Source organism: Leuciscus leuciscus (assembly GCF_965113295.1).
Source record: "Leuciscus leuciscus genome assembly, chromosome: 20".
Classification (NCBI taxonomy): domain Eukaryota; kingdom Metazoa; phylum Chordata; class Actinopteri; order Cypriniformes; family Leuciscidae; genus Leuciscus; species Leuciscus leuciscus.
In genome coordinates, this window is record NC_138744.1 from 38733036 (window position 1) to 38745535 (window position 12500).

The 12500-nt window shown below is 45.4% G+C and overlaps 2 protein-coding genes across 2 annotated transcripts in view; both read left to right on the top strand.

Moving 5' to 3' along the window:
- The window catches only part of osr2 (odd-skipped related transciption factor 2), a gene marked incomplete at its 5' end in the record, with an annotated part of 4829 nt that extends 4448 nt beyond the window's left edge, over window positions 1-381 (top strand). Inside the window, one exon of the mRNA XM_082149466.1 lies at window positions 1-381. This exon is cut by the window's left edge and continues 579 nt beyond it.
- Window positions 382-2459: 2078 nt separating this feature from the next.
- vps13b (vacuolar protein sorting 13 homolog B) overlaps window positions 2460-12500 on the top strand; it is a 168592-nt gene continuing 158551 nt past the window's right edge. The window contains 3 exon segments of the mRNA XM_082149467.1: window positions 2460-2532; window positions 3401-3565; window positions 8706-8849. Of these exon segments, the coding sequence (XP_082005593.1) occupies window positions 3419-3565; window positions 8706-8849 (291 nt within the window). The 5' untranslated portion in view covers window positions 2460-2532; window positions 3401-3418.

The following is a 12500-nucleotide window of genomic DNA, read 5'->3' on the forward strand; positions in this document are numbered from 1 at the left end:
CACAGTCTCACACACACTCCTCACACACACACACCCCTCACACACTCTCTATAACACAGTCTCACACACACTCCTCACACACACACACCCCTCACACACACTCTCTATAACACAGTCTCACACACACTCCTCACACACACACCCCTCACACACACACCCCTTACACACACTCCTCACACACACTCTCTATAACAGTCTCACACACACACTCACACACACTCTCTATAACACAGTCTCACACACACTCCTCACACACACACCCCTCACACACACTCTATAACACAGTCTCACACACACTCCTCACACACACACCCCTCACACACACTCTCCATAACACAGTCTCACACACACACACACACACACTCACAAACACTCTCTATAACACAGTCACTCTCTATAACACAGTCTCACACACACTCCTCACACACACACCCCTCACACACTCTATAACACAGTCTCACACACACTCCTCACACACACTCTATAACAGTCTCACACACACACTCACACACACTCTATAACACAGTCTCACACACACTCCTCACACACACACACACACACACACACACACACACACACACACACACACAGCTGGACTACTAACTAACAGGAACTCTCTCTGATCTCGAGCCTCTGGCGGACAGAGAACCGGAGACTCAAGCATCTAAACAGACTCTGTGAACTCATGTAAATAAAGTCTTGATTGTTATTTTTATTATTACCTGCATCTGAACTCAGACTGTGTTCTTCATCGTGTGTAAATAAAGCTGCTCAGAATGAGCTCAGGATTGAGGAGATCATGTGTTTCAGCCAAAGACAATAAAACATGAGATGAGACGCTTCAATTCTGTAATAAAAGAGTTTCTCTTTTGAATTGTGACTTAAGTTCTGTATTAAAAATATCTTCGTTTGCTCTTTTTACATTTTTTTTAAAGAATGATATTTTATTTTTATATCATATTTAATTTAATTTTCTAATTATAATGACATGTCCCGAGACTTGTAATGATTTCTAACGTCAAATTACAATTATGAGATGATTCTTTAATTTTAATTGTTACAATAATTATTATTAGAGCCTGTTAAATTGCAGAGCGTTAAACTGAATAGTACATATACACTATAAATGTAGCCTATGATTGTGCAAAAACTATTTTTTTTAAATAATTGGATATAAATATTTTATTGTCTGAAATGTATTTGTTACTCACGTCACTGATATCGTAACATTTTGCGACTGAATGTGTTTTTGTTGCGCGTGAACTGAGAAGATTTCACTGCAGATTAATCATAACTCACTCAGCAACAGCGTCTTTTATCGTCTTTAATCTCTAAAATAATGCACAGATCCATGGTTTCATATTTAAAACATGCGATATGAGTTAATAATAATTCTTATAAAATAAATAAGGTAGAAAGTAAAATTCACACATTTTAAAACCTTGATTTGACACACAGACGGAAACATTTGAAGAAATGAAATTAATATTGGAATTAATATTAATATTGACTGTGAATATTGGAAATAAACAATGACGCGCGTGAATTATGAGCCTTTTGAAATTAAACCCGTAAAATTCATTTCTGATTAATTACTGAATGAGTTTTAATATCCATAATTTCGTACAAACGACGCGATTCATAAACGTGTAAATCCCGTGAATAAAACAGAAGATGATCTGAAACTGATTCACATCTAATAATTATATAGGGTATAGCCTATTCAATATTCCGCAAAATATGGACTGACAGACACTGCAATAACAGCTGCAGGAATCATGCGGTCAGTGGTTCTCAGACTGTGTTAGATGTGCTGGATTAAAACATTAGTGTGTGTATAATAATGATTAGGAGTGTTTAATCAAAATAAACTATTGGCAGTATTTTATAATGATTAATAGGCTAGCTATTTATTGTAGGTTATAGGCTATAGGCTACAATATTACTACAACTACTATTACTAATAATAAGTAGGCTATTGTCAGTGTCTAATACTAAATTATTAGACTGTGTTTAATATTGTATTATCAGTATTTACTGGTTTATATTGCTGTGGATTGAAGTGCAGGAGTTCCTGTCGAACTGTAGAGTTTATAATAGAGTTTATAGAGTCAGTCCTTCACTGCAGCTTCAGCTTCACTAACAGGGAGTTATCTATCAGAGATATGCGCGTCAGTAAATCATTCCTGCATTATAAACACTGATTATTAGTATATCGGAGTTTAATAATAAAGATTAGCGTACTGTCAGTATTAATGATTATTTGTGTATGATCCGTGTTTCAGTGGCTAGTGGATATTAAAAAGGCTTATTTTGACTTTGAACGCAACTTTCCATCAGATAATCAGTGTTTTGTGTTTGAAAGAAAGTCTTAAAACAGATTTTACTCGAACTCGATGACGCGCATCTGCTTTTGCGTCAGCTCCGTGCCGGAAGTGACGCGTCGAAGCAGGCAGTCACGTGGGGTCAGCGTATGCGGAAGTGATGGATGTGTTTGTATTTCTGTAGCAGCTGGACGCGTCGGATGAAGCTGTAAGTGTGTGTTTGTGTGTTTGTGACACTGAAGTGTTTCGGCTGATGTTGAGACTGACACCAGCCGCAGGTGTGTTAGGTGTGTTAGGTGTGTTCAGGTGTGTTTGAGCTCGCTAGCTTTAGAACATCTGTCAGTCTGTTCATGTTCGTCTGTCAGTGAAGAAAGTAAAACTCAGGGTCTGTTAATATTCATATTCTAGATTATATCAGTGCAATAAAGGCCCACATGTTAATCACTTATTGAACAACGCGTCTGTTTGTAATACATGAGGGCACAATCTGTCAAACACAGGTTTGTTTCTGGAATATAGATCTGTTATGTGGAAAACATCTCTTATTATTCTATTATGTTTAATGAAAAACAGCAACAGACAGATTTACACTTTCAGCCGGAGCTTCTCTTTAACTCTCTGAGATCAGATCAGAATACACACACACACACACACATACACATAAACATAAATCAGAGGATGATTTACTGAAAGGTCTTCATGTCACCAGGTTTAAATTAAATTAAATTAATGCACACATTCTCTCTTAATCTATTATGCTGAAAACTGTCTCCTCATATTGACATTTAGAGATTACATGAATCACGCTAATGATAGCCTATATTTTCAATTCATGGCAAATAATTTTCAATGGCAAATTGACAAAATAAAAAATGAGGATTTGGTTGTTCCTGAATATCACCATCTAACATTTATGTTATTAAAAAAAAGATGACAGTTAAATCTGAAGTGTCAGATGATTGTTTTCATGCCAGACGCCTGCTTATGATCTGACTGTGTGTGTGTTTGTCTCTGTGTGTGTGTGGGTCTCTGTCTCTGTGTGTGTGTGTGTGTCTCTGTGTGTGTGTGTCTCTCAGGCACGAGGGCTGGTCAGGATGCTGGAGTCGTATGTTTCTCCTCTCTTGATGAGTTATGTTAACCGCTACATAAAGAACCTGAAGCCGTCGGACCTGCAGCTGTCGTTATGGGGCGGAGACGTGGTTCTGAGCAAACTGGACCTGAGACTGGACGTGCTGGAGCAGGTGAGAGCGACCCGACACACACTCACTCACGGCCCGACACACACTCACTCACGGCCCGACACACTCATGAACCGACAGACTCACGACCCGACCCGACACACACACTCACTCACGGCCTGACAAACTCACGACCCGACCCGACACACACACTTACGGCCCGGCACACTCACGACCCGACAGACTCACGACCCGACCCGACACACACACTCACTCACGGCCCGACAAACTCACGACCCGACACACACACTCACTCACGGCCCGACCAACTCATGACCCGACAAACTCATGACTCGACACACACACTCCCTCACGGCCCGACAAACTCACGACCCGACACACACATTCACTCACGGCCCGACAAACTCACGACCCGACACACACACTTATGGCCCGGCACACTCATGACCCGACAGACTCACGACCCGACCCGACACACACACTCACTCACGGCCCGACAAACTCACGACCTGACCCGACACATACACTCACTCACGGCCCGACAAACTCACGACACGACACACACACTCATGACCCGACAGACTCACGACCCGACCCGACACATACACTCACTCACGGCCCGACAAACTCACGGCCCGACAAACTCACGACCTGACCCGGCACACTCACGGCCCGACAGACTCACGACCCGACCCGACACACACACTCACTCACGGCCCGACACACACACTCACTCACGGCCCGACAAACTAACGACCCGACACACACACTTACGGCCCGGCACACTCACGACCCGACAGACTCATGACCCGACCCGACACACACACTCCCTCACGGCCCAACAAACTCACGACCCGACACACACATTCACTCACGGCCCGACAAACTCACGACCCGACCCGACACACACACTCACTCACGGCCCGACAAACTCACGACCCGACACACACACTCACTCACGGCCCGACAAACTCACGACCCGACACACACACTCACTCACGGCCCGACAAACTCACGACCCGACACACACACTTATGGCCCGGCACACTCACGACCTGACCCGACCCGACCCGGCACACTCACGACCCGACAGACTCATGACCCGACCCGACACACACACTCACTCACGACCCGACAAACTCACGACCCGACACACTCACGACCCGACACACACATTCACTCACAGCCCGACAAACTCACGACCCGACCCGGCCCGGCACACTCATGACCCGACCCGACACACACACTCACGGCCCGACACACACACTCACGACCCGACACACACATTCACTCACGGCCCGACACACACACTCACGGCCCGGCACACTCATGACCCGACCCGACACACACACTCATGGCCCGACACACACACTCACTCACGGCCCGACAAACTCACGACCCGACCCGACACACACACTCACGGCCTGGCACACTCATGACCCGACCCGACACACTCACTCACGACCCGACACACACACTCACGACCCGACCTGACACACTCACGACCCGACCCGACACACTCCTGACCCGACACACTCACGACCCGACCCGACACAACACACTCACGACCCGACCCGACCTGACACACACACTCACGACCCGACCTGACACACTCACGACCCGACACACACTCACTCACGGCCCGACAAACTCACGACACGACACACACACTTACGGCCCGGCACACTCATGACCCTACAGACTCACGACCCGACCCGACACACACACTCACTCACGGCCCGACAAACTCACGACCCGACACACACACTTATGGCCCGGCACACTCACGACCCGACCCGACCCGGCACACTCACGACCCGACAGACTCATGACCCGACCCGACACACACACTCACTCACGACCCGACAAACTCACGACCCGACACACACACTCACTCACGGCCCGACAAACTCACGACCCGACCCGGCCCGGCACACTCATGACCCGACCCGACACACACACTCACGGCCCGACACACACACTCACGACCCGACACACACATTCACTCACGGCCCGACAAACTCACGACCCGACCCGGCCCGGCACACTCATGACCCGACCCGACACACACACTCACGGCCCGACACACACACTCACGACCCGACACACACATTCACTCACGGCCCGACACACACACTCACGGCCCGGCACACTCATGACCCGACCCGACACACACACTCATGGCCCGACACACACACTCACTCACGGCCCGACAAACTCACGACCCGACCCGACACACACACTCACGGCCTGGCACACTCATGACCCGACCCGACACACTCACTCACGACCCGACACACACACTCACGACCCGACCTGACACACTCACGACCCGACCCGACACACTCCTGACCCGACACACTCACGACCCGACCCGACACAACACACTCACGACCCGACCCGACCTGACACACACACTCACGACCCGACCTGACACACTCACGACCCGACCTGACACACTCACGACCCGACACACACACACACTCACTCACGGCCCGACAAACTCACGACCCGACACACACACTCACTCACGGCCCGACAAACTCATGAACCGACCCGACACACTCACTCACGGCCCGACAAACTCATGAACCGACCCGACACACACACTCACTCACGGCCCGACAAACTCACGACCCGACACACACATTCACTCACGACCCGACCCGACACACACACTCACGGCCCGGCACACTCATGACCCGACCCGACACACTCACGACCCGACACACACACACACTCATGACCTGACCCAACACACTCCCGACCCCACACACTCACGACCCGACACACACACTCACGAGGCCGTCAGGTTTTGATCTTTTATCTGTTGGTATTTGCTAGTATCCATGGTGCCGTGTATCTGAAGAAGAAGTCCAGGACCTCCAACAAAACAATAGGCCCAAACATTAGAGATCCAGCGGTGTATTAACCGTGTCATGGGGAACTTTATATCCCATCTGGTGTGTTTGCTGTCCCGTTTGAAGACCCAGTCGTGTCTGACAGCTGAACATGCTGGAGTTTCTGGATGAGCGAGGAGGATTGTTCTAGAAACCCTCCCAAACAACATGTGCTGATGTAGCGTTTATGCTTTCTGACCCCGAGACTCACTAATCTCTGCGATTCTCCATCTGTGATCCTCAGAGAAACTCTTGCATAATGACGATATAAACAGACGTCCTCTTCCTGGCAGATTCACAACATCTTTAGTTGATTGGAACTCCTTAAGTGGATTATCTTTAATACTTTTAGATTTACAGGCACACTAACTTTGGAAGAACAATATGTATGGCACTCAGACAGGAAAGTTCCATGCAATTGAGCTGATAGAAAAAAAACTAAATACATTTCTAGTTTCAGCATTAATTGTTTACTTTAAAACATTAACTTTTTAAATGGAAAAAAGTATTAGCTGTGTCACCTGTGTGCTAAGAGACCCACGTTTGGTTTTTGACCACTGAAAATGTGTATTTCCTCACGGGGCCACATTAAGATCTCCATATCTCTGGGGTTGACCCATTTAGAGCCTTTAAAATTAAAACATTAAAAGCGAAGTTTGTTAAGAACCAGAATCTAAAAGGATATTAAGATATATTTAATACTTCTTGAGTTACAGGCATGAAAACTTGGGGCAAAAAAAGTGCTTTTTCCAATTTTTTTACTTTCACCGTTGGCATATAATGAAGCAAAGATTGCTAAAGTCATCAGACTTGACTAATAGATCTGCTAATATCTGTGTAAAAATAAAATAATGATGCTGCCATCTTTCTGAAGTCATTTTTACCCATGCTAAAATCTCACGTGAAAAATGTCATTTTGACCCCCTCTACAAAACAGTGGATTACAGTAAATGTACATCCATAACATTTCATATTTGGGCTTTTTATCTCTATTGATGTTTGTCTTTCTAAAGAAAAAATATGAAAAAAATATGATTTTTTATCTGGATACTCCTGCTGATTAGACAGGGAATGATGTTCTGATCCGTTTCCTTCGATGGCGAGGCGTGAGGAGAATAGTGTCACCTCATTCTGGACAGTTTCTGGAAATGTTTATCACTGCGTTCATAGAGCGATGCTTTAGAGAAGTTCCCTGGCAGTCACTGTCTGTTTACAGAAGCTGCAGTTCTGCCTCCCCTGATTACTACTGATAGTTCAAACAAGCGTATGGAATGATTTTGATCTGTTAGGAAAGAAATCAAAATCATAATTCAGTTTTCTATCCCTGACATGTAATATAAATCTATCTCACACCATGAGCATGATGAGCTTCAGAGACCTGAGCACTGAGCAGCTTATGAAAATAACATGATATGACATCAGTGTCAGTGTAGAGTTTCTTCAGAGCTTCCCTCTCGTCTGCTGACACTCGGATGCAGGAACACCAGATTTGCTTTGCTTTCTTATTTGGGCTACACTGAGCTTTTGCAGTTGTAATATCTGGAAGGGATCACTGTGTCATGTTGTGAGAATGTTTGGCTCTCAGACTTTGATGCAGGATATTATTAGAAGCAGCTTTCCTCGTCCCAAGCGGGAGTTAAACTTTCCTCAGAGATCTTCTGTGAAAGCGACTGGAATCCTGACAGACCAGCTCTGGAAGCGTTTGAAGCCTGTAAATTCGTTACTGTAACCAGGGTCTGACATGAACACCTGCCAAATGCGGGTAAAAATCAACTGTGGCGAGTAACGCTGGCAAATCCGAGCCAATTTGGTGTGTTACTGATTATGTTTACTCACTTTGCTGGAGAAGTTCGTGTAAACCAAATCTGTGCAGATTTAGTGCAAATACTCGTGAGTCATCATATATTAAATACTGTGTATTGCGTTGAATCTGCTCATATCTGGCTCACTTGAACACACACAGGTGATGAGGATGAAAGAGGAAGGGAGGAGATGCTGGATAATAGCATCAATAGCAAAAAAAATTATATATATATTAATATGTATTCAAGCTGTGACACAGTTAATCTGGTTCATTTCTTTCATTTTTGTTTTTGTTTTTTGGCTAGTAGAAGTTCTGAGTTGCCGGTAACTTAAAAATTTAGTAGCCAATTTGGCCGGTGAGTGAAAAAGTTAATTTCAAACCCTGTTCTGTACGATCTGTTTGATTGAGCTGACGGAGCTCTACGGCGAAACGTTTGTTCTTCTCAGTGTTTTGACTGACAGATGGTGTGTGTTTGCAGGAGCTCAAGCTGCCCTTCATGTTCCTGAGCGGCCACATCCACGAGCTGCGCATCCACGTGCCCTGGACCAAACTGAGCTCCGAGCCCGTGGTCATCACCATCAACACCATGGAGTGCATCCTCAAGCTTCGGGACGGAGCCGCGGTCAGTGTCTGAGATACACACGAGACACACACGAGATGGACATGAGATACACACGAGACACACACGAGACAGAAACGAGACACACACGAGATACACACGAGATGGACATGAGACACACATGAGACACACACGAGATGGACATGAGATACACATGAGACACACACGAGATGGACATGAGATACACATGAGACACACACGAGACAGAAACGAGACACACACGAGACACACACGAGATGGACATGAGACACACACGAGACACACACGAGACACACACGAGACAGACACGAGACACACATGAGATAGACACGAGATGCACGAGATAGACATGAGATACACACAAGACACACATGAGATAGACATGAGATACTGTACACACGAGATACACACGAGACAAATGAGATACACATGAGATACACACGAGATGGACATGAGATGGACATGAGATAGACATGAGACACACATGAGAAACATGAGACACACAAGATACACACAAAACACACTTGAGACACACATGAGATACACGAGACACACATGAGATAGACATGAGACACATGAGATAGACACGAGACACACATAAGATAGACACGAGATACACATGAGATAGACATGAGATACACATGAGATAGACACTAGATACACATGAGATAGACATGAGATGCACATGAGATACACACGAGACACACACAAGACACACATGAGATAGACATGAGATACTGTACACACGAGATACACACGAGACAAATGAGATACACATGAGATACACACGAGATGGACATGAGACAGACATGAGACAGACATGAGACAGACATGAGACAGACATGAGACAGACATTAGACACATGAGATGCACACGAGATGCACACGAGACACACATGAGAAACACACGAGAAACACACGAGATGCACATAAGATAGACATGAGACACACATGAGATAGACATGAGACACACACAAGATACACACAAAACACACGAGACACACACGAGACACACATGAGATAGACATGAGACACACATGAGATGCACACGAGACACACATGAGACACACATGAGACGCACACGAGACACACATGAGACGCACATGAGATGCACACGAGACACACATGAGACACACATGAGATGCACACGAGACACGCATGAGATACACATACGAGACACACGAGATGCACACGAGACACACATGAGATAGACATGAGATAGACATGAGATGCACACGAGACACGCATGAGATACACATATGAGACACACATGAGATACACACAAAACACACGAGACACACATGAGATAGACATGATGCACACGAGACACACATGAGACACACATGAGACGCACGCGAGACACACATGAGATAGACATGAGACACACACAAGATACACACAAAACACACGAGACACACACGAGACACACATGAGATAGACATGAGACACACATGAGACACACATGAGACGCACACGAGACACACATGAGACACACATGAGATGCACACGAGACACACATGAGACACACATGAGATGCACACGAGACACGCATGAGATACACATACGAGACACACATGAGATGCACACGAGACACACATGAGATAGACATGAGATAGACATGAGATGCACACGAGACACGCATGAGACACACATGAGATACACACAAAACACACGAGACACACACGAGACACACATGAGATAGACATGATGCACACGAGACACACATGAGACACACATGAGACGCACGCGAAACACACATGAGACACACATGAGACACACATGAGACGCACACGAGACACACATGAGACACACATGAGATGCACACGAGACACGCATGAGATACACATACGAGACACACATGAGATGCACACGAGACACACATGAGATAGACATGAGATGCACACGAGACACATGAGATAGACATGAGATGCACACGAGATGCACACAAGACACACATGAGATAGACATGAGACGCACACGAGACACACATGAGACACACATGAGATAGACATGAGACAAACATGAGACGCACACGAGATGCACATGAGATGCACATGAGATACACACGAGACACACATGAGATAGACACGAGACGCACACGAGATGCACAAACTTTCCATCGCACAAAAGGTTCTTTATAGTGGAAAAAGGATCTTTAGATTATTAAATTGTTCTTTACACCAAGAGCTGATCACTGAAAGGAAAACAGCTTTTTGGAACCTTATTTGTAAGAGTGTAGTGTGATGGAATCACTCACCAACCCTGACCACAGGTATATTCAGTCGCCCGTCGAGTAAATCTGCTGTGTTTCACGTGATGTTTGCACAGAAAGGGATGAGATGTGACCGTCTTCCTTTATCTAGAACAGTTGTGGAACCAGAAAAAGGCAAAAAGTGTGTTTTACTGTATGAAATCACTGACATATGTGACCCTGGACCACAAAACCAGTCACAAGTCGCACGGGTATATTTGTGGCAATAGCCAACAGTACATGGTATGGGTCAAAATTATCTATTTTTATTTTATGCCAAAAATCATTAGGATATTAATTAAAGATCATGTTTCATATCTCCTACCGTAAATATATAGTGCATGCAGAAAAATCGATGATGTATAAATCAATTTAAAAATAGCCCCTTGTGACTGGTTTAGTGGTCCAGGGTCACATATTTCTTTTAGAGTGGCTTTACAGCAGAATCTGAATTTGTCTCGAATTTTATGAATTTTTTCAAAATTGATTCTGTTATTTCCTGTTTATTTCTGTGAAGCTGCTGTGAAATATAAAGTGCTATAGAAATAAAGCTTGACATGGACATTGTTAAAGATGTGGAGTGTTGTAACGGCCTGATGTTTGCATGCGCAGTCGTTCAGAGGAGGTCCAGATGGCCAGTTAGAAACACATTTAGGAGGGAAGTCAATTAGAGCTGATTATAGTGGCTTCTGCAGAATAGATCTGGACCATATGTGTGTTCCACTGCACTAATGTCAGCTACTGCCGTCTGCGTGCTCCTGCCATGTGGGAACCGTGCCGTATGTACACTGGGACATTCCCAAACAGGTATTTGTAGCAGATGTGTTTCACAGAGCCGTCCGGCTTAAGAAAGAACGTTTGGAAAATTGCAAATGACGTTGAGACAAATTATGCGCTGGTAAAGCTGAGGCCGGAGAGACCTGACACCAGACGGCAGAACCACACGGCAGAACCCTGGCAGAACCACACGCAGAACCACACGGCAGAACCCTGGCAGAACCACACGGCAGAACCACACGGCAGAACCACACGCAGAACCACACGGCAGAACCCTGGCAGAACCCTGGCAGAACCACACGCAGAACCACACGGCAGAACCACACGGCAGAGCCCTGGCAGAACCCTGGCAGAACCACACGGCAGAACCCTGGCAGAACCACACGGCAGAACCACACGGCAGAACCCTGGCAGAACCCTGGCGATCGCGTCACTGATACAGGCTAATATACTGATAAAACCATGCAGAATAAAGACAACGTACAGAAAAACACTCCTAGAAGAAAAGGTTCTATATGGGATAATTTTATGGATTCAGTTTTAATTTATCGATTTTGCTTTAATTCATCTTTAATTTTAATTTAATTTCATGAAAGAAACAGCTAGTAAACATAGTAAGAATTGAAATAAGCCATCAAACATGATAGT